The following is a 26,237-nucleotide window of genomic DNA, read 5'->3' on the forward strand; positions in this document are numbered from 1 at the left end:
TTGGCGAAGTACCACAGTCCGACTCTGAATAATGAAGTGTTTCCAAATCCTTGAAAAGAGCGAAAGGGACCTACTGTCACCACACTCACTTATCTTGGTGTAGGAGTTCGCCACGTTGTTACCTTTGACTCTTTCAGTTAATGCCTGTTCACGGAGAAATTATGCCCCACTGAGTTCGATATGGTTTAAAAGTTTTATATTGCAAGATGGAAAAGGAACTATTCTCCCCCCTGCGCCCCCCCCCCAATGAAGACTTCTAAGAAATACCGGCTAATGGCTTACATTCCCACTGATTCTCATCGCCATTTATTGCAAATCGTTTCTGGGGAACGAAACTATAAACTGCAGATGTTCCCGTATAAGCCGCATATACATCCGGATCACGGAAGAAGTCGTGTTCAAAGGGACGACACATGACCCCTCCCAAATGTGTTTAAAGAACTCCAGCTTTTCTAACTGCGTTTCGGAAGCTGGGCTACGTCTTCTTTTTGACCCTATAGGCGTCCCATCCGCCGCAAGTTTTATTGGTCGGAAGAGCGTCAGCTGATCGTCTCCCACAATTTTCAATATGGCGGCGTCGACATAACCTGTGCTGAGAAGCGTGGAAGTCGGTGCTGGTTGGTTGTGCTTCTTCTGGGAAGGAAATATTCTGGGTTGGAGGATGAGTTAAAGAGGTTGGTGATTGTTAGACTGGAGCAAGCTTCAGATTCTATTATGGAACATGTTTTGTTTCCTTCCGCCCGGAGTGTGAATAAAGCATTTACTTTCTTATTCTCCACAATCTATGCGATTCGTGATATGCTGGCTTGGCTTTGTTTCCGATTCCTTAGACTAGGAGGAGGATTATAGAAAAGATGGATCTGAAGTGCTGTGTATTTTCTTTCCTTTTTTCCGGTGGTGCTGCAAGCTTCCCAGTTCTGATCAGACGCAGAAACCTACAGCCAGCATTGCGGAGTAAGAGCATAATTATGGTGGTGTGCAAACAGCAGCCAATCGAGAATTCTCAGTTAAGTGTCAAATATTAGAGTTATATAGTTTTGAGAAAATATAATCAAGACCCACTGCTTTAATGCTTACCTTCTTTGTGTTAAAGCCCAGCAAATTTCCTATAGTTTGGATAAAGTGTTTCCTGAAGGTGTTTATTTAATGAACAACTTGAATAGCTAGCCTCCCTAACTCAGCTGCCCCTCCTGCATGTTGGAAGATGTGTTTGGCATCTCATCCATTTTTTCTCATTTGATTGGTGAGCTGATGGGCCTCCCAGTAGTCCTGCACAAGTAAGGTCTACTGCACTGCCAGGTACCAATTGTCCTTAGGCAGCCGAGACAGGACTGTGAGCCAGCACTGCTCTAGAAGCCACAGAATTAGCCTTATACCAGCAGTACATCACAGCATTTTAACTTAGGTGCATAGGAAGCTGCCTTATATTGAGTCAGAGCCTTAGTTCATCTAGTACATAGTTGTCTATACTAAGTGGCAGTGGCTCTCCAGGATTTCAGGCAGGGTCCTCACCCAGCAGTACCTGGAGATGCTGGGGATTGAATTTGGGACCTTTTGTATGCAAAATATATGCTTTACCACTGAGCTATGGCTGTCCACTTGCAGATAGAGTATAAGTGAGAGGAAGAAGGAGAAGCCAAGCCTGGAAGCAGTTTGCATGCTTTTTCCTGCTACCTCTGCATGTCTTGTTTTCCCCTGCCAGCTGGATTGCCAGTGTAACTAGCTGGCTGGCTGGCTCAGAGAATTCACCAGGAGAGCATGGGGGCAGGTGGAGGTCAAATGGAGAGACCCATCCGTCCTTCACCAGCCCACTCACCTGCATGGAATTCTCTGCATAGAATTCCTAAGTGCCTATTGTTATCAGGTAAGTTGTTAAATTCAAGGCTGATTTTTAAAATCTGATATTTCCTTATCTTTTTTAAAAAAATTAAGGACCTCTTGCTCTTAAAGGCCAGTGAGGGCTTTCCTTCCTTTTTAACTAATCACCGCTTGCTACCCATATCTTTGGAAGCGGACAGCTATCATAACATATGTAAGCTGTCACTCATATACAGAACAGCAGTGCTGATGACTGGAAAATTATGCAATAGAAATAGCTTTTCTTATACTTTCAGAAAATACTCAGGAAGAAGCCTGTACTAATGAAAAGCAAGTGTCTCCTGTGGATTTGGACTCTGGGAGGCACCTTACCTCCTTACAGAAGGGCAGGAACTCTACAGCTTCAAAAGGCCTGGAATATTTCACCTTTAATTGCTCTTAACGTCAGAAATATTTTTGTGAAAGCCATGGATGGTGATCAGGCACAATGTATGGAAACAGCTGACTCGAATCTGGAGCAAAATGTTGCTCAGTCCCCTATTGTGAGCACTACTGGTGGCAGTGAGGCAGTAAAGAATGGAGGAACCCTGGTCACTGAAGGGAAGGGGAAAATATTTTTTCCAAGTGCCAATGAAGTGTTCTACAACCCTGTTCAGGAGTTTAATAGAGACCTTACGTAAGTAGACATGTGGGGAGAGATTGCTTTCCATTTAACTTTGCAAATGATGGGACTGTTGGAATCTGTTCTTGCATTTTGGAAGAGGCTGCCCCTTTGATTTTGCGAGAATGAGAAGGGGCCTGCAACCACTGGCCGAATTAAACTTAGTTTTTGAGTGTAATGAACAAGAGAGGAACTGTGACATTCTCATGGTCAGTGCTTTTCTTCTAGGAAAAAAATGCTGGTACTGTGTACCCTTGAGTACCCCCAGAAAAAAGCTCTGCTTACAGTTGTGACCCCACTTCATTTTTTTTTTACTAACTCTTTTTTTTAAATAATCTTTATTACTTTTAAGACTTACAAGAAAAGAAAAAAGAAGAAAAAAGGCAAGAGAAAAAGACAAAATAGAGCAGAAAAGAAAAAAAAGAAAAAAAGGAAACAATACAATACAATATATAAACAATACATAACACAACCTTAACACACTAAACTAAACAAAACAAAACAACAACAGTTTAAAAACATATACCATACCATTTCATTACTCTATCTTTCATTCCCTTATTTCATCAACCTCCTCTCACCTCCCTTTTTGTATTCCACTTCTGTTACTTGTTTCAGCAATTCCTTTCCATCTTTCTCTATTTTTATCATTATGAATATCTTAACATATTTTTAACCTTATTTTCCATTAATACTAAAGTACTTATTTATACTTAACTCCTTATAACATTTCTGCTAAAGCCATAAAGTTTCATTCCAACAATTTACTAACACTCATTAATTTTACAATATTTCTATATATAAACTTTAAACTTTCCCAATCTTCTTCCACCATCTCTTCTCCCTGGTCTCGGATTCTGCCAGTCATTTCCGTCCATTCCATATAGTTCATCAACCTGGAGATCTTCTGTCCGAGGCTCTTAAATCTTTTCCAAGTCCCTTCTACAGTTTTTCTTCATATTCTTTGATGCTGAAGATGCTGAAGAGCAGGTCTCGGGGGGGCCCCGACCCAACCATGCCCCCATTCCCTCTTGACAGGCCAGCCAACTCTCCACAGCTAGAACCAAGGTCCATACAATATCTCAAATCATGTTTCAAAGCTCCTCCAAATCCAAAGGCCTCCACAACTCCAATCACCTCCTGACCCAGATTCAGGAACCAAAGGTCAGCAAATCCCTGCATGAAAGAGTCTATCCAACCTTCCTTCTCCAGTCCAAGCAGGGCTCCAATCTTCAAATTCTGACTTTTTCTATATTCATTCATAAAAGGCCTCCACTTATAGTCCTCGATTTGCCTCTGTAAGGCTGGGGCTCCCACTTGTATTACTTTAGGTTCAACAACAACAACTTTCTCCTTCGTCTTCTCCCCAGTTTGTCCTGTCAAAGTAGGTTCCTGTGTCAAGTCCTGAACAATTTCTGTATTGATGATCACTTTTTGTCCCAAGTTCTCAAGTTTAGTAGTCATAACATCCGTCTTCTTGTGGAGCTGTTCCAACGAATAGCTTATCTTACATAATACAGTCACTAAGGCTCCTTCTGTCGACATTCTTAAAATCCAAGGTCAATCTCTGATTCTCACAGTTCTTACCTTGCAGCTGGAAAAACCCCAGCTCCACTCTTGTAACAGTTTCAAAAGTTCCCTCTAGAGGGAAACAGTCTCCACTTGTATCAATCCTTTCAAACACAATTTAAACTATAAAGTTAGTTTCAATTTTCAGTTACTTTTCCTCCTTTTTAAACGCAGAAGGGGACAGTGGAAACAATATATTTCTCTTATTTAGCCATCTGTCAACTTACTTTCTGTTCACAGTCAATGAACTCTCCCAAGACGTCAGTCTTACTGGCATCCCGTTTCCAGGTTCAGAGCAGTGGTAATTTGATTTTTCACTCTCTCCTGCAGGCTCGCTAGGTCCAAAATTTCCCCCCTCTTCTCCTGCTTCCAAGGGGGGTTTAATAGTTTTAACCGATGGAGATTTAATCCTTTACAAAAGACTTTCCAAGGCTTTAACTTGCGACGTCTTTGCTTCAATCTATTTACAAAAGAGGAAGGCGGACTTCCTGTTTAAAACCTTCCCGTTTTGATGCCAAATTAATAAATTTAAAGATCCAATTTTCCGTTCTACTCACGGGTAGTTGTTTAAAGTCAAATTGTCCACAGGAAAAAGTCAGCGCTCTCCGGCAACAGCGATGCGGCTTCACTCCGTGAAAGAAGCAGTCAATTCGAAGCACCATGCTGCTCACCCCACTTCGCTCCAGATCCCCAAAACAGGGTTTCCCCGCGAGTAGGGGAGGCGCAAAAGGTGCCAGCTGAATCCCAGGTTCACAAGCTTCTCCCGCCTGTGATTTCAGTGGGTCTCCGTCTTCGCCGTGGCGGTCAGACCCTGATTTCCACGGAGCAAATTCCTCCTGATCGGAGGAACTCCGCCATTGCCTGGAGGCGCCAACCCGGTAGTCCCCCCCTTTTCTTTTTTACTAACTCACTGAGGACTGCCCAATCCACCTCCTCGGGTTATTCCTATGGTGAAGGTGGGTTCAGTGGACCTTCATTGTGGAGTGGGGAGGTTGGGAAGCATTTGGTTTCCAAAGATGGGTACCTGATTCAGCTACAAGGTCTGCTTTTGCAGAAAGACTTTTCTCTCTCTTCTCTTCCAGCATACTGCCCCAGGGGCCCCTATTCTGCTCTGGAGGGTTGGGGGGAACCCCCAGAAAAGACCTAGGGGGCACATGGGGAGGGAAGAGAGGGGTGAAAAGTCTCATTGGGCAAGTAGAGCTCACTTAGCACTACATTGAATTCACCCCTGCATGTGCTTGGTGCTAAACTCTCCCTCTTCCATTGGGATCTCTTCAGTGGTGCAAGGATATGCACTTTTGTCACCAAAAGGAACCCTATTCTCCAGAAGCTGCAAGGAACCCTGGGGGCAAAAGGATCCTGGAGAGGCCTGCGTTTGTGTCCTGGGTGCTCCTCTCTTTGCTAGAAGGATCTTTGTGTGTGTGAGGATCGAACTTGAAGGCCATGTGCTAGAGGACATGCCTCCTAGTTTTTACCCACTTCAAGACCCTTTTGGTAATGAAGTCAAGTTAATTCCCCTTTGCTGGCAAGAGGGTTGATGAAAGGAAGGGCCAGTCCTTTGACAGAGAAGGGGCAGCCCTATTTTGCTGCCAAAAAGATTTCTGTCAAGTAGCTGATAGTTTCAGGAATCTGGTAGTTGAGAGGATTTTTTTTTAGTAATAATAGTGATGATGCTTGAGTTCAGTGAGCCTTAAAAGCTGATTTATATAAGATATTTTCCATTGGATTTGTCTACTGATACTGTAACATAGCTTTTAGTTACCAATAACTACCCAGTAGTTTAGGCTGAAAAATATGGACGGGAAAGCTCATTTAGTGAGTATGGTTTGAAGCGGAATGGCTTCTTGCAGGGGTGGGGGACCTGTAGCTTTCCAGCTTTCTGGACTGCAGCTCCCATCATTCTTGATGGCTGGCACCATCCATGTTGGCTGGGGCTGATGGATGAGCCTGTGCTCTGGAAAATGAGTGGTTCTGAAGACACACAGGGTCTTTAGTTTTGCAGGGGGGTTTCACAATCAAGTGGTATATAAATTTCATGAAATCTTTTTTCCTATTATATCTTGGCTACAGAATAACAAAAATCACATCTCTGACATCTCTCTTCCCTCCCACATCTAGGTGTGCAGTCCTTACGGAATTTGTACGGCTGCAGCTTTCATCAAAAGGGATTTCAAGTGAGTAGTAATGTTTTCCTCTATTTGAGACAAGACCCAGAGGGGGAAACTGCTGATGTGTAAGAGGCAGGCATAATTGTCTTTTCAGGAATGTTGATTTACCTTTCTCTCTCGTTGTTGTTTGTCTTGTAGTCTGGACATTGGGGTAATTACCTCTGTCCATTGGAGGCAGTTTTTCTCTCTCTCCAAAATGAAACGTTTGACTAGGGCACTTCCCTATTCTTTTTCTTGACTGTGAAGTAAACAGGAGCAGAAGAGGTGTTGATGCTCTGATCTCCCCTTCACCTGGCTTTCTGCCAAGCACCCAAGGCACTTTACATTTTAAAATATTAAAACAAATAAATGTTATAAAATGTAAAGTTGGCCAGGGGAGCGAGAGGGGAGAACAGTTTGGCTGGAGCAGACCCTGATATTGACTCTGCCTGCTGTTTCCACTCTCTTCTTCCTTCTCCAGTTCTATATTGTTCCTCTTGCTGTGACAGCTGTGCTTTAAGCACCTGTTTAGGCAGGCTTGCATACTGTCAGCGGCTCTGTTGTGAACTAGCCATGCCCCGTTTTGAAGCCTTGGGGATTGTTCCTAGAACTACAGAATGTAGATCTGGTTAACACATCACTCTTTAGCCAAGACCCCACTCTGTACCATAAAAGAGCCATGAGCAGCTGTGGTCTTCTTGCACAAAATGTGCTAAGAATATCTATGCAAGGTAAATAGAAGATAGAACGCTAGCTTGATTGGCACGTTGCAGATCTCTTAGCACCCTGCTAACCTTTCTTCAGCTTCTGGGAAATGGCTGCTTAGCTTCCTGGAAAATATATGCAATCTCTTTGTCCATGCTGTTCAGCATAATGTTGAATGCCATATTACAGTTGTGTGAAATCTATGTAAGGAGAATGGCAGGCCCAGACTTCATGTCACTCTGTGTTATTTCCATCTGTTCCAGTTGCAGTCCCTGGAGAGGAGAATGTCTCAAAAGTGATTGTGGATCTCTCGAAAGGGGGAAAAGATGATGACCTGGAGCAGACACCTGGTGGTGATGACCAGCAAGATAATGAGGAGCATGAAGCTGTGAAAGTGGGAGAAGTATGCCAGGTGCTGTGTCCCTGTGTGTATGTACACTTTGGGGGTTTGAGGGTCTTGTGATGGCACCTTATTTTATTGTAGTGCTGAATGTATTGATCCCTTGTTCATCCTTGACCCTCCTTTCTTTTGTTTTGTCAAAATATATTTATTTTTGTACTAGCTTTATTGTGCTTAGTTATATTTTATCTATTTGATTTGTGTCCTGCCTTTCCTTCAAGGCTATCAAGGTAGCATACAAGTTTGTCCTTTTATTCTCACAACAATCCTCTGAGGTAGATTAGGCTGGAAGATAGAGACTGGATTAAGGTCACCCAGCAAGATTCATGGCCGAGTGGGGGGGGTGTTGAACTTGGGTCCTACCAGTTTGAATCTGACATGGTAACTGCTACACTGTGCTAGCTGTGTTACAGTTTTGACTGCAAGGTCTCTGTTTGGTGCAGAGGCCTGGCTTACAAGTGGTCACCAAATGCTCCACTAAATACTAACCACCTTGCATTATTCCCTCTCTCCTCCCCAAACTCCAACATTGAGTCTGTGTTTTCGCACACAGTCTCAAGAAATCCAAGATCTGGGGAACAGCTGGAGATTTTGATACACGCTGAGGCATTCACAAGGCTGACCCAGTCTGTCAAGATCTGCTGCAAAAGTCATTTTGTGTCTGCTTCACCATGTGCATTGGTCACAAGATGATAAGGCATATGAGGAAAATTTTGTTCTACATCTCCATCAGTTGTGGCAAGGGGATACCATTTGAAGTCAGCTGTTATGTTCATTTTTAGCAAGGCATCTGTGGAGCTCAGTTGCTTTGGGGCCTCCCGCCATCTCTCTTTTCTATATCTTTCTTCCTGTCTCTTTGCAGGAGGGAGTGCGAGTGCTGGAGGCCTTGGCTGCTTCTGGGTTACGCTCCATCCGGTTTGCAAAGGAGGTTCCTGGCCTTCAGAGAGTGGTGGCGAATGACTTATCTGCCAAGGCTGTTGAGCTAATAACCAAAAACATCCAGCTCAATGATGTCGGACACCTGGTGACTCCAAGCTTGTCAGATGCCCGGTGAGTAAAGGTTTTCCATTTAGAAGAGAGATAAGAGACCCATGACACCCTGATTGTGGTTGGACTCCAGCTCCTTTCAGCCTCAGCCAGCATGGCCAATGGTTAGGGATCATGGGAGTTGTAGTCCAGCAGCATCTGGGTGGCCACAGATTCCCCACCTGTGATTCAGGGCCTGGGAGCTAGACTCCTTCTCCTTTTTCCATAGTAAGAACTGGGCCACTGTTGTCTTTTTGTTTCTTTTTGTATGTGGAGTGTGGTGCTTCTAAACAGGTCTTTCTCCCACACTCACAGGATGCTGATGTATCAGAGCAAGGCAGACAGAGACCTCTTTGATGTCATTGATCTGGACCCATATGGCAGCCCTTCGATGTTTCTGGATGCTGCGGTTCAGAGCGTGAGTGACGGAGGTGAGCTCATAACTTCTATCAGCTCCACTTTTGTGAGTGATGGTGAAAATCAGGGTGTTTGGACCACTCTTCTTCTGCAGTGGTTTTTGGTTTAGGAGACACCAACCTTTTTTTGCCTACTTAGCTTTTCTGTCAGCCCTTATAAACAGTTTTTTTTGGAAGGGGTGTTTCAAAACAAAATCTGGGTATAAATGTAAAATACGGACCATAACCTCACGTTGACTCATGACGGAAAAGCTAGGACTTTGTCAGAGACATACTTTTAGCATATTATATGGCAGTCTAGCTATGCAAGTTCCTAAAGCTCTCTGACGATTGGAATACTCCTGTAAAAGTGAAATTGTTCCTGCTGTGCAAGCTACAGAACTCTTTCTGTATGCCTTCCCTGCCACACTGAGACAGGAGAGTGTTGTTTTTCCCTATGCACAGATAGAAACTGAAGCCAGCATATGTAATGGTTTGGCTATGGGTTTTGTGGCAGAGCAGCAGTCCAAACTGAGGTCACGGCACCATATGCTTTGACTCTACAGTTGTTGCTTGATGCCCTTTTAGGTGTGTTTTTTTGGGGAAAGATTGTGTTGTATCTCCTGACCCTTCCCTTCCCTTTGGGGACACTGTTGCAGGCCTGCTGTGTGTCACATGCACCGACATGGCTGTAATGGCTGGGAACTCCGGGGAGACCTGCTACAGCAAATATGGGGCCATGTCTATCAAGGGCAAGTTCTGCCATGAGATGGTGAGTGGATTGAGCTGCCAGGAACCCCAGACTACAAGCCCATGTCCCATCGCTGTATCTGTCCAGCCTTTGGCCCGTCTATTGTCTTCCTCAAGAGGAAATGAATGCTTTCAAGTTGGTGGTTCTGCAAGGTCAAGTGGTATCTACCCGCAGTGCCGTTCAGGCATCCAGGACACTGCTGCAGTTCCACTCCCTCTTTTTCCCAGCTTGGCTGCCTGCTGCTGTGCTGGAGGACACACTTCCAAGGCCAACCTCAAGATAACAGAGTGACACTTACATTCTTATGGGGCTGACACAGGAAGAGTTGAAGTTCCCATGTATCACAGTAATGATAACTGTCCAAAATCAAAACGTAACAATAGCTCTCACTGTAGTTTCCTCCTACCTTCCTTCAGGCCCTGCGGATTATCCTGCACAGCATTGATCTGCGGGCCAACTGCTACCAGCGCTACATTGTCCCACTCCTGTCGGTCAGTGCAGATTTCTACATTCGTGTTTTCGTCCGGGTCTTTACTGGGCAAGCCAAAGTTAAAGCTTCTGCCAGGTGAGCCACCCCCAAACTTGAGTTTCAGTCCTTGGGTAGTGCCCCATTTGTGCTTACAACCATTTTAGTGGCATCCAGTGTGGTGTAGTGGTTAAGAGCAGTGGACTCGTCATCTGGTGAACTGGGTTTGCTTCCCTGCTCCTCCACCTGCAGCTGCTGGGTGACCTTGGGCCAGTCACACTTCTCTGAAGTCTCTCAGCCTCACTCACCTCGCAGAGTGTTTGTTGTGGGGGAGGAAGGGAAAGGAGATTTTTAGCCGCTTTGAGACTCCTTAAGGGGGAGTGAAAGGTGGGATATCAAGTCCAAACTCCTCCTCCTCCTCTTCTTCTTCTTCATGTGATCACTGACATGCAGGTCCTTTTGGACACAGAAGAAAGTAGAATGTGGGGCAGGGCAAGGAGTGTGGGGACTGTGAGCGGCACCACTGTGCAAAATGGTCACCACGTGTGTGTGTGTGTGTGTCTGTCCATGGTGCTCCCAGTTAGCTGAGGTAACAGGGAGCTTATCCACTGCAACCAATACTTAATGAGGCCCATCCCTGGGCTTTTCTTTCCCTGCCTCTTATTTGTAGCCAAGTCTGCTACATGTTAATAATTCTCTTTCTTTTGGCAGCAAACAGGCCTTTGTCTATAACTGTGTGGGCTGTGGCTCCTTTCATATGCAGAGACTTGGCAAAGTGGCTCACAATGGAAACAAGTAAGAGAGCTGGGGAGATGTTTTTTACAGAAATATCAAACAGCATTCCCCCTCTTTCTCCTACCTAAGACAGTCAGGTGGGCAGATTCCAGGAACACTTGTACTGCCAGATGTTCCTGTGTTGACCAGGGTGGGAAACTCATTTCCCGGGTGGCTCTCTTAATGAGGCATCCTCTTTCGGTGAGGATTCATTGCAACATTTCCTTTATTCTCAGCTTTTGGCCTCAAATTTTAAAAACCAAAGTTTTGTGTGTAGTCATACACAATAGGTTTGTGGGAGTCAGAATCAGGGGGACGTGTTGTTTCTGTGAGGAGAGGAGGGTGTGTTCAGGCGCAAGCTTCTATTAGAGTGGAAATCATGCTAGCTCATTTTTGGATGCTTCCTATCGGTGTAATAGAACAATTGGCAAACGGGAAGGGATCTTGGGGAAGTGAAGATCAATGTTTGAACCCCTCTGTGCCTGCCTCTTCTGCCTGATGCCAGAGATAATGGACACAGTTCTGAGCTACCAATCAAAGGAGGCAAACTGACAGTCTGTCTGATGGATGCTTAAATGATATTTGTTCCCTGTATCAGGAAGTCTTTAATGTTTTATTATGTTTTAATATGTGCTGGAAGCTGCCCAGAATAGCTGGGGTATAAATAAAATATTAGTAAAAATAAATAGAGAGAGAGAGACTTGGGCACCTAACAAGCAATATTTAATAAAACAACAACAAAGGAACAGGGAAAGAAAAAGTATTGGCCCCATTTACCGCAATGAGGCTCTTAAATACTGCTTTTGCTCTCTCTGACCAAACAACAGCTTCAACTACAAGGCTGCCTGTGGGCCTCCTGTGGGACCATCCTGTGAGTATTGTCAGCAGCGCCACCAGGTGAGCCCAGCTGATCTCGACACCTCATAATATGCCCCTGGCCAGAAGATCTCAAGCTAACCCTTGCTTCTCTCCTCCTCCTCCTCCCACAGCTGGGTGGCCCTCTGTGGGCAGAGCCCCTGCACAATGCGGATTTTGTCCAGCGAGTCCTGTCAGCAGTTGGGAGCAACCCAGCACGCTTCCGAACAAGCCAGCGGATTCAGGGCATCCTGAGCATGGTGATGGAGGTGAGGAAGACTGTGCAGAAGAAGAAGGCAATTGCCATACAGGATCCCTTCCCCTTTAGACCACCCCCATGAGCCGCAGCTTTTTGCCAAGGTGCAACAAAGGATGTTGGGTAGTGGACCACTGAGTTGCGCAAACTCTCACTGTGAATGAACAAATGAATACAGTATTGTGTGGCAATTGGTTTGATTTAGAAATTCAAAGGGAAGGGTATGTTTTGTGCTCGGCACCCTTTTCATATAGGGCAGTGGTTTTCAAACTTTTTCTAGGGCACCTTGGGGTTCCTTGGAAGCCCATCTAGTGAGAAGATTAGCAGTGGTAGACAGAAAAAAAAGAGATAAGAAGGGAGGGACGCCAAAAGGGAAGGGGGAAACAATGGTAGATAAGCAAGAACTTGTATACTGCAGTCGGTCTTCTTCTGCAATCCACAGCCACAATGGAATACCTACAAGTGTCTGGCAATGTTCTGGCAAACGCTCTCACCTTGTGTTTAGCAAGGGGAGTGCCTGCAAAAACGTTCGCTCTAGAGCAGGGGTGGGGAACCTGTGGTCCTCCGAATGTTGTTGGGAAGTCCAACTCCCATTGCGTCTCACAGTAGCTGGAGCAGCAGCACCCAGAGGGCTGCAGGTTCTGCACCTCTGCCATAGAGCAGGCCTCCGTTCTCACAACCTGCAGTAGATCTGAAGCAGATGAATCACCGTGGGAAGGAATCTCTGCAGGGAGAAGAATCACCCAGTGTACTCTGGTCTATTGACAATCTAGAAATAGGGTGGAGAAACAAACAAAGATTAAAAAGCCACCACTGCAAGATCTTTCTTTGAAATACTGTATTAAGATAAACTGGTGTTGTTGTCTTTATGGCAACTGTAGGGCAAACACCCGGTTTTAACTAGTATTATTTTCTCTCTGTGCGATAGGAGCTCAGTGATGTCCCTCTCTACTACACCCTTGACCATCTCAGCAAAACCGTCCGTTGCAGCAGCCCTTCCCTGCTACAGTTCAGGTAAGATTGGGGTTTGTGCTGCAAGAACCTATCCTAAAGTAGGGGAAAGCATACAGAGAGGGGTTGTAGTTTGTGTGGGTTGGAGTGGGCAGGGGCTCATTTAGCTGGTGGCAGAGTCAGGCTCTTTATAGAGCTATACTGGAGCATTGTGGCTTCCTTTGTTTTCTCACTTCCCTACTCAGCAATCTTGTCTGGCCTAAGCCTTAAGGGTCCTGCTGTGGGACTCTTGTGTTTTCTTGTAGCAGGGGTACCTGATCCGTGGCCTTCAAGGTGTTGCTGGACTGCAGCTCCCACCACCCTTGCCTATGGACCAGAGTGATTGGGGCTGATGGGAATTAGAGTCTGGAAAAAACTGGAGAGCCACAGGGTCCTCACTCCTGTCCTATGGAGGACTTTGTGACTCTCTGGGTCTCTGTAGTTCAGACCTGAGCAGGCTGGTTGTGTTATGCTAGGTTGCTGCTGGAACTTTGCTCTGTTATGCAGGAAGCCACAGGTCCTGTTGCCCAAAGTGATAAGCTGTAGAAAAGTACCCCCCTTTTCTTTTTATAATAAATTTTATTCAATTTTAAACACCTAAGCACATTAACTTAAAATTCAATATACCGTATATTTCTCTTAAAAAATAAACAAGGTGACTTCCCATCCTTACCTCTGTGGTGTGTTTATTCCTACCCATATTCTGCTGCATTATATGTTAAACTATAATACATATTTCTTCTATTACAATTATTGTCATTTTCCACCCACTGCTCCTAATTCAAATCCTGCCTGTAGTTTCATTTGGCTATAGTTCTTTTTCAGATATTCCAAAAAGGATTTCCATTCTTTAGTAAAAAGCTCATCACTTTGCTCTCTCACTCTTGCTGTCAGTTTTGACAATTCTGCACAGTCCATTAGTTTTGCAATCCATTCTTCTTTGGTTGGGACTTTTTCTACCTTCCAATTCTGCACACATAGGATTCTTGCAGCTGTTGTTCCATTCATAGTTTAATAATATTCTTTGGGACATTTGTCCCCCATATCCCTAGAAAAAAAGCTTCTTTTTTGGGAATTACCAGTTTTAACATCATCTTCATTTCATTATATATCCTTTCCTAAAATCCCTTAGTTTTTTCACATGTCTACCACATATGAAAACTTTCCCTTTTCTAACCAGGATGGATTGCTCATGCTATAGGTTTTCTGGATCCAAGACAAAGTCGCTACTAGGATGGGGTCTGGCAGTTTGAGGGTGGTCATCTTCAAATTGTTGCATTGTTTGGAAAGAATGACACTTCACAGAGTAGCTGGGATGAACAAATTGACAGACTATAGTGCTCTGACATCAACAAGCAACAAATGTTTAGGGATGTTCAATGAAATGGTCTGAATCTGACCAAAATTGGAATCCCGTGTTCTAATAATGAGGTAACAAGTGGTGATGTCTACAGTTTGAAATACAGAATTGACTCAAACAGTGAGAAACCCTCCACTGTTTCTACCAAAATTCTTCCCCTTTGGAAATTAGGTATTTCTGTGCAAATCTTCCCTGGATTTCCTTTCCAGGTCAGCTCTCCTCCATGCTGGTTACCGGGTGTCACTGTCCCATGCCTGCAAAAATGCCATCAAGACAGATGCGCCACCATCTGTGCTTTGGGACATCATGCGCTGCTGGGTGAGCAAAGTCTTAACCTCTGCATAAAGGAGCTTTTCTTTCTGGATCTTTTACTGTAGGCATCTCCAGAACAGCTATTTGTTCCCCGTTCTCAGGCTCCGGCCTGTGGCACTATTGCTTTTTGTTTGCAATGATGGGGCATGCTCCTACCACCTTGTACCACTGGCCGCTGTTTCTGCATGTATACTTCGCTCTTTGGGTCTGGTTTGATAAAGAGCGATTAAAACACAGTCCTGAGTTGTTTGTAAAGGACAGATTCCTAGCTATCCTTCACCTGAAGTTTGTTTCTTCATTTGCTTTCCCCTTTTCACCTCTTGAGATTAAACCCACTTCTTGTTCTATTCCTCCTGCCTATCTCCCAACTTTAGGAGAAACTCAATCCTGTGAAAAGAGAGCGCCTTTCCGAGAGCAGCCCAGCTGCCCACATCCTTTCTGTAGAACCCAAGTAGGTATTGGGGGTGTACTGCCAGACTGGGTGTTGGATGGGCAAATATGGACCTTAGGCCAAGTAAGAAATGGCTCGTTGGCAGGAAACTCTGGAAATCAGGAGGGCATATATCTATAGGCTGTTGTGGGGCAGGGGTGGGAGGGACAGACAGCTGCGGGTTAAGATAGATAGCAAAATAAGTTCTAAGGTAGGTGTGTGTGTGTGTGTGTGTGTGTGTGTGTGTGTTCAAATGCTCAAGAGAGTTTCATCTAGAAGTTGTCCCATTCTGACCAAGAGAAGGTAGTGATCCCACTTTGTGAAAGGGTTTGGTTCCAGGTTGGAACTGTCTGCCTTCCTTCCTTGCTGACACTCTTAAACTCCACAGGCTGCAGGCATCCTTCACTGTCCGGGCAGATGCTAATCCTAGCTCACGAAAGCAAGGCCTTAAACGGTTCCAGCTAAATCCAGAGCCTTTTTGGGGCCCAAAAGCAAGAGCCAAAGCTGGGTAAGATTTAACAGGTAACCTGGGTGTGTTGGGAGCAAGCTAGGATACAGTTTATGTAACCTGGGATACAGGATATAAAGGTCCTGGGATGGGGGTGGGGCATTAGAACAAAGACAGGCCAGGACTCATTCCTGTTGGTTAAAAATGGTACCAGTATGCGTTACTTTTAAGGATGTCATGGAAAAGCTGACAAGGAGAACTGTGGCACCGGTATCTTCTGGTATTGCCTTTCCCCATCCCCCCCCCCACTTCCAGGGAAGTAGAGGAAGATGTATCTACCTCATTTGGGCTACTCCCTCTGGTCTTTGGCCTAGGTTTCTGCCCTGACTCTCCTGGCTAGGGCAGTAGTGACGGGGACACCGAAACAAAAGCATCAGCCTCCTTGGCTCTGTTCTGACACATCTGCTGGGGGCAGGGGTGGGATCTCTTCCTCCCTGCAGGAAAAGAGAAAGCTACACCAGAACAAGAGGAAAGAATGTGCAGAACAGAGTGATGGGGCCCACCTGAAGAACTTTCCCTGCAAACGGTTTCGGCAAGTGAGTAGTGACAGCTACTGTGCTGTTTGCTTAGAAATGAGATGTTGGGTTGGTGTGTAAAAGAAACTGAGTAGCCTTTTGGGGGAATCTGAGTGTTGATGACAGCAGGGAATAGCTGTGCTTAAAAGTGCAGGGGAGAAGGGACATGGTTCTTTGCTCTCTGCTCTGTTCCATCTCTCTTTTGCTTTTTTACTGTCTAAGCACATGGCCTGTGCAGCTAAAGTTCTTTAAGCTTCACTTGTGGCAAATGGAGGAAATGGTACCTGTGTAACTGATTTTTATCTCATAGCACGAGTAAAAGCAGCTTGAATAGAATTGGGAGCGGGAAAGGGTTAAGCACACCCCTCTTCTCTGGGTTCTGGTTTTATTCCACTGGAGCTGCACTTGGTTTGCCTCTCTGCCATGTGGCAGGTAGTTTTGTATGAGCTCTCTTATCAGCTGCCATTATTAGTTGTAGCTGCTGGCAACCAGAGGTCATTATGCACAACCTGTATCGATTGGTCTCATTTAGGGGAGTCAGCTGGAGAATACAGTTCTCAGTAATCATTTTAAGCCCAGCTACAATTGCCCTGTCCCTAAACACCATTCTATGTTTGGTATGAGGATGACCAATGAAAAGCAGATTTTTTTTGAAAAAAAGATACTGTTTTTAACCAGGCTTACATAACTTGTGACCTACCAACCCAGGCACAGCTTACCTGGTGCTTCACAGCTGCTCTGTTTTTACAGACCTAGGCAGGCAGCAAAACCAGGAGGTTCCTTAAACCTGGGTTACCCTATTTGGCTGGTTGGGTCCTTAGTTGTATGTAAGTCTGTTTTAATTTTACCTGCAATATTTAAAACACTTGCAGATGGCAAGTGGGCTGTTTAGAGGAACCTTGAAAATTTGGTATGTTTGGCTTTTATACAGAACAGAATGGTGAAGGCAACTAGAGGTGTAGCTATGGGTTCTGTTCCCAGATCAGCTACAGCCTCCTTAGGCCAAGCTGCCAATTTCTCTTTTGCCTAAGGCAGGGCTCAGCAAATTTTTCAGCAGGGGGCCGGTCCACTGTCCCTCAGACCTTGTGGGAGGCTGGACTATATTGGGTGGGGGGGGGGGAGAACAAACTCCTATGCCCCACAAATAACCCAGAGATGCATTTTAAATAAAAGCACACATTCTACTCATGTAAAAACACACTGATTCCCGGACCGTCCGAAGGCTGGATTTAGAAGGCGATTGGGCCAGATCCAGCCCCCGGCCTTAGTTTGCCTAAGGGCCAGCTGCTTCAGCCACAGGGCTGCATGCAAGGACTTGAATGGTTTAGTGATGTTTGGCGTTGCTTTTCCCTTACAGGGCAACTGTTCACTGGGGGACAAGTGCTGCTACTCCCATGAGACAGAAGGAAAGACGGCAGAAAACAACCCAGCACCATCTTGATGAGAAACAGTCTTTGGTATCTGCTCCCTTTTGTTTTATATATTTGTGCTAAATGGAGAGCCTTTATTTTCAAATGACTGTCCATTTATGATGTGCCTGCCATTAAACAATGGTGTTAGCTTTTGATGGTTCTTGGTTTGCTAGATGTTTTCTACCTGATCATGTTCAAACTGCTCTCTAGTAGATCAGCTGCCTGCCCTGTGAGCCTACTGAACTGTCAGGCTCTTCAAGTACTGTTGCGGGGTGGGGTGCGGGGAGATGACCCTATTACATCCCCAAAATGATATTTTAAGAACATCCTCATGCACTGCTTCACTGTTGATGTTTGTCCATTCTAAATAGTGGAAGGTCAAGTCTGAGAATCTAGTGAATAGACAGTAGCAGTATTAAGAAACCCTGTTGCTTCCTCACAGATACACTGTTTAGCACCACAGGCTCCAGCCCAATGGCATGTGCAATAATGAGTCAGGGTAAAGCCAAATCCTTTGCATGCTGCAACAACTCCCAAGATTGAAATCCTGGCTCTGCCAGACTGGGCTGGGAAAGACCTCTCTGTCTGAAGCCCTAGAAAGATGGTATGTTAAAAGAAACAAAACTGCCTGTTTCGCCCTCTTATTGTGTACAGTGGTACCTCGGGTTAAGAACTGAATTCGTTCTGGAGGTCCGTTCTTAACCTGAAACTGTTCTTCACCTGAAGCACCACTTTAGCTAATGGGGCCTCCCGCTGCTGCTGCACCGCCAGAGCATGATTTCTGTTCTTATCCTGAAGCAAAGTTCTTAACCTGAAGCACTATTTCTGGGTTAGTGGAGTCTGTAACCTGAAGCGTATGTAACCCGAGGTACCACTGTACTTCGATGCTAGACTGGGGTCTAAAAGCAGAATGTTGCAGCGTGTTTTTAAGTGGTTTATTGAAAAGGTAATGATTGCACTTACGGTAGCCCAAGTACTCCACCAACTCCACACCCTCCCCTGAAAATGATCCAAGTTTCTTTGGTGTGCAGGTGTGGAGGAAAAGGGAGTCTAAAGGCATTTTACAGTGATCCCTTATTCACCAAAATCATTGCAGAAGTTCACAGAAGCTGATTATACTGCCTTTTAGCAGCCTAAAAGAATCCGCTCTCCACGAGAATGTCTTGGCTTGGAGAGAAATCATTTCATCTCCATTGAAAAGGCCCTGTCAAGAGCTCCAGTGTCCTGCCCTTGCTTGACGCAACTCCATTTGGACGGAGTAAGAGGTGGAACATTAATCCCTCTGCTCAGATCTCTCTGCCAGGCCTTGTTTTGTGCTGAATACGAGCCAGGAATGTCCGGATCTCCATGGGTTGCAGTGCAATGTGTGTTGGGTCCAGCCTGCTTCTGGACTGCTGTTTTGCTGCTCCTGTGGATAGAAGGAGTTTAGGAAAGACAATATTGGAACCCCTTGTCGATAAGACGCTTTTGGAAAGAAACAATAGGACTAATTGTGCATCTAATGAAGTAGACAAGCAATGGCACAAGTACCTTTGGTCGACTAATTAATGCAATTGGTCTTAGCTTACATACATGATCCTGTGGCTTCAAGTCCCTTGCATCTGGGAGTCAATAGCTAGCATTTAGTGGAAAGCCTGTGAGTTACATGCAGATGATTACCAGCTAACTGGCAAGGGTAGTCAATCTTATAACAGGGAAGGACAGATCCCTGCAACAGTGCTGGTGGAAAAAAGGGCATACACCTTCTGCCTCACCTAGTAGCTTCATATCTTCATGTAGGCTACAGCAGGAATAACTAATAGGAATCTAATAAGAAAGGCCATAGGTCACTGGGAGAGCATCTGCTTTGCCCCAGGTTCAACACCTCCAGGTAAAACTAGTAAAGGTTGCTGCTTGGAGCTTTGGAGGGCTGCTGCTGGGCAGTGTAGACCAGGGGTTGGCAAGGTTTACCTTGCCTGGGCCCGGTTCACTCCAGCAGAGATCCTTCCATGGGCACGCCCCGCCCCCGCGATTTCTGGTGCTGCGAAAGCAAGTCCCCGTGCTGCACTGGTTTAGCGCAGCATGCGGGGATTCGCCGAGCGGGCGGCTCGGTTCAGGGGCAGCTCATGGGCTGGTTAAACGACCGCCATGGGCCACTTGTGGCCCATGGGCCTTAGGTTGCCGACCCCTGGTGTAGACAGTAATGAGGCAGATGAGCCTCTGGTCAGACTTAATATTAGGCAGCTTCCTATGGGATTTCAAGTGTCAGTGGAATGGGGAAAGAAACAGGACTGAGCCCCTCTGCCTTGGGGAGACTGTTCTGAAAGGCTCTTTGCCTCTTATTCACACACCCAGAATCAGAATCTGACAACATTAGAAGCAACCACTGCACAGTAAGTTTGGTCTAAACTGTTTCAGTGATGCATGGTTATCTATATGAGACACTCAGGGAATTCTGGGATCTTATGCAGCTTTGGGGGACAGTTATATAATTAGGTAAAGGACCCCTGGACGGTTAAGTCCAGTCAAAGGCGACTATAGTGTTGCAGTGCTCATCTCACTTCAGGCCGAGGGAGCCAGCGTTTGTCCACAGACAGCTTTCCGGGTCATGTGGCCAGCATGACTAAACCGCTTCTGGTGCAACGGAACACTGTGACAGAAGCCAGAGCGCATGGAAATGCCATTTACCTTCGAACCACAGTGGTACCTATTTATCTACTTGCACTGGTGTGCTTTTGAACTGCTAGGTTGGCAGAAGTTGTGACAGAGCAACAGGAACTCACTCCGTTGCGCGGATTCAAACTGCCGACCTTCCGATCAGCAAGCCCAAGAGGCGCCGTGGTTTAGACCACAGCACCACCCACTCTGTGCGCTCTGGGTTCCATCATGGTGTTCTGTTGCACCAGAAGTGGTTAAGTCATGCTGGCCACATGACCCTATAGTCGCCTTTGGACTTAACCGTCCAGGGGTCCTTTAGCTATATAATTGATAGTCACATGAGCAGGATGGTACTAAATTCACCCTGTTCCAGAGGTGGAATGGACTGGCTTGACCAAAGGCTGTTTTTTTCACAATAGCATTCTTACACGTATGAACCGTTGTCATTATGAACACCTCTGCTGCTTAGGACACAAGGATCAAAGCAGTTTAGTGCTGTAAGCACAGACATAGCCAATTATTATAGTTGGTGTGAAGGATTACCTCAGAGGAAGATGGGTTCTGTGCTACTGTAGTTTAGAGTAGTGAGCCACCATGGTTGCATGCATTGTAGACCCACTGAAGTCTATGGATTTGACTTAAGTAACTTGGTTTCAATGGATCTAGCAGAGGGTATTGCCCAGTGATTTGTGGGATTTTTGGTCACCGCTGGCCATCTTCCTCTTATAGCAACAGATATGGCCCATCAAGTCTGTCACAGTAGCCACATTCAGAGTTGAAGATTTACCTTCAGCTGGCTGCCAGATCAGCCTGTTCACGTCTTCCAGCTTCTGGTTAGCAGCCAAGTTCATCTCTTGCACACTGATGATGTTGAAAGATGAGAACAAGTTCTAGGGTGTGGAGATAAAAGCCATACAGGATATGGTGACAACTCAAAGAGATTCCATATCATGCTGTTAGTTGAAGTTATAGCTCAGTGCTAAACTCCTTACTTAAACAGCCAATAAATTCACTAGAGTGCCTCCAGTAAGTCACTCATTGTGAGCTAGCTTCCTTCCCTCATCTGCAAGACAAGAGAAATAAATGCTGGCATGCCTCATAGGCTTTCTTGTAAAGGGATGTGAAGAATATTACAAAAGAGACCTACCAGCAAGTTAACAACAGCAGGCATGGAGCCATTGACGCTCTCCCCCCTTTCAAACTGGTGCTCCAGACGGATGAGAACGGAGTCGGGCTCCCATTGGGCCAGCGTAAGCAAGTGGACATTTGAAGGGAGAGCCTGGTGCAGAGCGGAGAACTGGGATTGGGGAAGGAGAGAGTTAATCAGACAAGCATCGTAATATGACACTACCCAATTAGAACAGAGCTGAGATTCACTAGCTTTTACTTTATTGATCAGCCATTTCAAAGCAATAAAGTAAGAAAAAAGTGAGACAAATACGTTGTGAAAGTCAGTAAAAGGGGCTCAAGAATAAGAAACACATTCTAAGAATACAACATCTGTGTCCCCACCAATGAATTGTTCTTTTTGGATCACATCATTTCCTAAGAAAGTTTTGTGGACTAGTGGGTGGGATGTGATTTATACAAAGAAATGTGTTGCCCAAGATATTCTGGGCCCAGACTTGTAGAGCAATATGAGAATCTGCCTTGTTTGGAGAGTCATGGGTTATCTAGCCTAGTACCATAATAATAATAATAATAAATTATTTATACCCCGCCCATCTGGCTGGGTTTCCCCAGCCACTCTGGGCGGCTTCCAACAAAGTATTAAAATATAGTAGTCTGTTAAACATTAAAAGTTTCCCTAAAGAGGGCTGCCTTCAGAAGTCTTCTAAAAGTCTGGTAGTTGTTCTTCTCTTTGACATCTGGTGGGAGGGCGTTCCACAAGGTGGGCGCCACTACGGAGAAGGCCCTCTGCCTGGTTCCCTGTAACTTGGCTTCTCGCAGTGAGGGAACCGCCTGAAGGCCCTTGGCGCTAGACCTCAGTGTCCGGGCAGAACGATGGGGGTGGAGACGCTCCTTCAGGTATACTGGACCGAGGCCATTTAGGGCTTTAAAGGTGAGCATCAACACATTGACTTTGAATGAGAGCACCTTTCCAAAGGTTGGGGCAGAGACCACTCCCAGCTCTGCACTCTTTAGCCAGAGGTGGGACCATTTTGCATGCCAAGCATGAGCTCGCCCACAGAGCTGCATATGCAAGGCCTTGAGTGCGTGCAACTGGCAGCCACAGCCAACTGACTACATTGCTTTCCCAACCGTTCCCTCACCTCCTTCACGTTGTCCTGGCCAGGCTGGTATGGAGGCCCCTGGCCAGGGGCCAACACCAGCTGTGGTGCCATGAACTCCTGCTGGGCCCACAGGCGGTGCTGCTCAGCTGACGACTCTGCTGTGTCCAAGAGGATGAGATGGCGACCCCGCACCACCAGCCCATGGTGGAAGTCGCCAGGTTCCAGCAGTGGCTCCCCTACGCCCCGGCTATCGTCATGCAGCAGCCGTCGATGTACCTGAAGACCGTGATGGAGGAAAGGGGGAGAGGGGATGCAAGTTGGGAGAAGTACTGCAGGTCGGGCTGGTTTGCTTGCCTTGCAGCTGACAGGGCCTGGTGCTACAAAGTGGGCTTGCCACTCTAGGATGCTGAAGAACCAGCAATTCCTTCACTGGAGTCACCAGTATAAGCTTTGGCCTTGCTATTATTTAAGGCAGGGGGGGCAACATCAGGGTCAGGGGCTGAATGTAGGGCCACCCCACCCTCAGGTCTCCCCACCTCAGGCCCTATCCCTCCCTGCCCCTGCTTTGCAGCCCGAGTGTGTTTGCCTGGCATCTGACAAGGCCTCCTTCCTGTCTGGATACAGGATGCAGAGGTATAACAAGCCAACTGCACAAAGGTAGCATTTGTTACTCCATCCACTTTGGCCTCTGGCCCCGCCCACCACTGGCACGGAGACTTCAAAAGCTTGCCCAGAAGGAAATGTGAAAGTTGCACATCCTCAGTGACTCCCGACTGGGTAGCTCTCTGCTTTCTCTGGATGCCCCCAGTCACCCGGCCTATGAGGGCCTCTCTACTTGACCGTGGTTCCTTCTCTTCCTGAGCCTGACACTGAGGCAGTTTGCCCTTCTTGCTACTTGGAAGTCCTGCTGCGCTCACCATGAGCTCAAGAGAGCCGTCAAAGACGCTGCTGCCTCCCTGCGAGCGGTCCGTCAGCACCGTCAGCTGCACCTTCTGGTCCTGGAGCGATTCAAAGAGAAAGCAAGGACAGAGCTGCATGCGTGTGTACACTAAGAAAGCCTCCTGCCACACTGCTCGCTAGGTGCTACAGGAGGGCAGGGCAGGTGTGCCCTTTCTCTCAGCCCCCCTTCCCACCACACTTGAACACAACCTACAGCCCTCTCCCTTCACCTTTGCCCCAAACCTTCACTGGAAACAGAGGAGCACCTGTCCCTATATTTCCCACAATTACGCTGTGCGGGTTGGTAGATCTGCAGGTGGGCCCGTCACAGTGTGCAAGGGGTGCTATTACCTTGATGTAGATACGGCTGTTGACAGGGTAGTAGTTGCCGGCCACAGGCTCTGTCTGGCTCAGGTTCCACGTGGCCCTGTAGTTGCGCCTGAACCAGGGTGAGCAGAGAGAGAAGAGAAAGGGGAATATCAACCTCCTGCCTTTCCTCAGCCAGTTAGGAACCCAGACACACCCAGCCAGATATTGTGAATGAGGAGGGAAAAACAAAACATGGAAGGGTAGAGGCAGAGCAAAATGGACCCCAAGGTGCTGGCAGCAGCAACTACATTAAGACACTTCTTCCTAAGTGCATGTCTATTGTCTTAGAATTTCTTACAATAAGCATGTATTATCCTCCCCATTACACATCTATTGGGAGATGGGGGAGAGGAAGAGTCAAGATGGAGAAAGAGCAGCTTGCACCCTGCGCTCTTAGCATCCTCTGCTCCTGCCCAGGCTATGGAGGGACAGTCCCAAGACACAAATGCTTCACTTTGCCTGCTGCTCCTGCCAGTACCTTCTCTCTAGGATCTCACGCCCGTTGGAGTCTGTGTAGAAGCGGCCAGCGGTCTGCAGGTCTGTCTCGAAGCGGCTGATGATCTCCTTGCCAAGACCGTCTCTGTGGGACAACCCGGAGTTCAGAGATGTGCTCTGAAGACAAGGGGAAGGTCCCACCCCTGCCCCCAGCTTCCAAACACTCACTGGATAGGGATGGGCCCCACCGTCCATTCCAGCTCAACATACGGCTGCCCAGCATAGAGTCGCACCACCTGGGAGCACCAGGCAGAGAAGTTCTGGTACAGCTCCTCCACCACTTGGGTCTGCCAGATAAGAGACACATGCAGCTTTTATTTTTAATTTGCCTGGCATCGATATGCAGCCCCTTCTATCGATAAAAAGCGGCACAGATGGGGTTGAGGAGACTGTGTGCGCACAAGGGGGCGGGAAGGAGGAAGTTGGCTTTTGGGCATACAAAAGTAGTAGCCAAAGTAGTCCAGGGCACTCTATTGCCACACATGCATGAGAAACCTTAGGCGTGAAATGGCATAGGCATGAGCTATAAGCCAGGAGGCTAACACGCAGCTTCCCCCTTCCCCACACAAATCCCTGCCAATGATAAACTTATTTTAAATAATGTAGACTAGCTGATGGGAAAAGTCTTCTGGGTATCAGCCTTGAGAACAGCAGATCTTGCCTTCCCCACTTTGGCCCCTGGTGGGCTGTCCAAGGGTCAATGTGGCCCTTGGCCTGGAAATGGTTAGCCACTCCTGCTGTACATATTAGATGCTTCTGGGGTCTGGCAGCAGAATCCACCTTCCCCAATCACCAGCAGAAATCCAAGGAGGAACAAAGCGCATTTTCACTACCAAGCCCTGGCAACTGCAGTTTGGCCACCACAGAAATTAAAATGGAACCAGTATTTGTTGCAGAATAATTACACAAAAAAAATTCTGGTTGTGGATGGTAAAACATGAAGACTCAAAAGCAACATACATGACAAAACATCCATAAAACGGGGCTGGGAGCTGTGACAGCTTCCAATCTCTTCCACATTCTCTCCTATATCGCCATAACTTTCTCATCTCCTGTGCTCCACGCTGCAACTTCAATTCTCCTCTGTCACAGTGAAACACTGAGCATTCAGTGGCAAGGCAACACTATTCCTGCAGCCCAAACTATGCAAAAATGCCCAGCAAAGCCACACAAGACATTCAACATGCTCTGGTTGTGGGATTCACTGTTAATGAATGTGGGATTTAGGGTACAGACCACTTAAGAGAGTCAGCTTGGATGTGGCCACCATCCTTCTAACAATGGATCCTAAGCTCTTCAGGCCCATGGTCACTGGGTCAGTTCCCTGGACAGGCTAGGCTTATGATCGTCCCTCAGCCAGTATTTGTACCGTCTTCTGCTGGTTTTTCCTACCTTCACATGGTGCACCTGGGCTCCCTTGGCAATGGGGAAGGTCTGAGAGGTGTCTGGGCGGAAGATGTAGGCCCCAGAGGCCTGGGAATTCTCTTCATTCCCAGCGCTGGCATTGTACCTGAAGAAGTCAGCCAATGGACAGAACCGGTTATGCAGCTATAACAAATTCCCCACCAACTACTGCCAATAATTCAAGCAGGAAAGTATAAAGACAGCCAGCCCATCTTTAATATCCACCTTCCACAGATGCGAGAGTCCAGCTTGCAGCCAGGAAGTCCAGGCAGAGAGCTCCCCTCCACACTGCTTCCCAAAGCTGCTCCCTTTCAAAGCAGAAGACAACTCACCAGAAAAAGTTCTGAGACACTGGCAAGGAGATGTTCTTATCCAGGTTCTGAATCTCCTTCAGGAGTCCTGTTTTGGGGTCAACCAGAACTCGTAGATGCTGGGAAAGGAGGAGGAGGAGGAGGAGGGAACGAAAAAAGAAAAAAAATTGCTGTAGGAGATGCAGTCTGGAAAAGATTCTTAGTCTGGATGGCAGGAGATGCATGAAAAGATGTGATGTCATTCCAGGGAAGTCTGCTTTCAAGAAACAGATCCCTACAAAAGTTTTAAAGTAGGAAAAAGTATATCATGTGGTCATCTCATTCTACCCAAGTCGTAAACAAGGGAGCTGCCTCTGATGGATTTCTTTTCAGTACTTTTCTCAAATGTCTCCAAGGAAGATGACTTCTCAAGAAAGCTTGTTTTGTTCCTGAACTGGTTTTAGTTCATAGATTTGGGTTATACTTCTTTCTGCAGATTGAACTCATAGTTTGTCCCCG

The 26,237-nt window shown here is 46.5% G+C and overlaps 1 protein-coding gene across 5 annotated transcripts; it reads left to right on the plus strand.

The window, feature by feature from the left end:
- Positions 1 to 522: 522 nt before the first annotated feature.
- TRMT1 (tRNA methyltransferase 1) lies at positions 523 to 17,503 on the plus strand. Of its 5 annotated transcripts, none has more exons than XM_083595131.1 (18): positions 543 to 674; positions 908 to 1,006; positions 2,115 to 2,494; positions 6,167 to 6,222; positions 7,164 to 7,312; positions 8,163 to 8,350; positions 8,642 to 8,757; positions 9,381 to 9,493; positions 9,889 to 10,037; positions 10,650 to 10,733; positions 11,540 to 11,609; positions 11,702 to 11,836; positions 12,752 to 12,837; positions 14,383 to 14,491; positions 14,860 to 14,936; positions 15,304 to 15,423; positions 15,839 to 15,959; positions 17,296 to 17,503. In XM_083595131.1, exons 3-18 carry the CDS (start codon positions 2,142 to 2,144, stop codon positions 17,377 to 17,379), a joined length of 2,010 nt encoding a protein of 669 aa, XP_083451257.1. In that variant the 5' UTR covers positions 543 to 674; positions 908 to 1,006; positions 2,115 to 2,141; the 3' UTR covers positions 17,380 to 17,503. The 5 variants fall into 5 exon arrangements, with proteins under 5 accessions (XP_083451256.1, XP_083451257.1, XP_083451259.1 ...); XM_083595133.1 differs by having other exon boundaries at positions 908 to 954; XM_083595132.1 differs by having other exon boundaries at positions 553 to 674; positions 831 to 1,006.
- The last annotated feature ends 8,734 nt before the right edge of the window (positions 17,504 to 26,237 follow it).

Source organism: Podarcis filfolensis, assembly GCF_964270895.1.
Source record: "Podarcis filfolensis genome assembly, chromosome: 2".
In the NCBI taxonomy this organism is placed as follows: domain Eukaryota; kingdom Metazoa; phylum Chordata; class Lepidosauria; order Squamata; family Lacertidae; genus Podarcis; species Podarcis filfolensis.

Coding starts and splice junctions, on each gene's coding strand:
- TRMT1 (XM_083595130.1), top strand. CDS start 2,142: ATGAAAAGCAAGTGTCTCCTGTGGATTTGGACTCTGGGAGGCACCTTA. Junction 12,838..14,382: donor CCTTCCCTGCTACAGTTCAG/GTAAGATTGGGG, acceptor TTTCCTTTCCAG/GTCAGCTCTCCTCCATGCTG. Junction 14,937..15,303: donor ATCCTTTCTGTAGAACCCAA/GTAGGTATTGGG, acceptor TAAACTCCACAG/GCTGCAGGCATCCTTCACTG.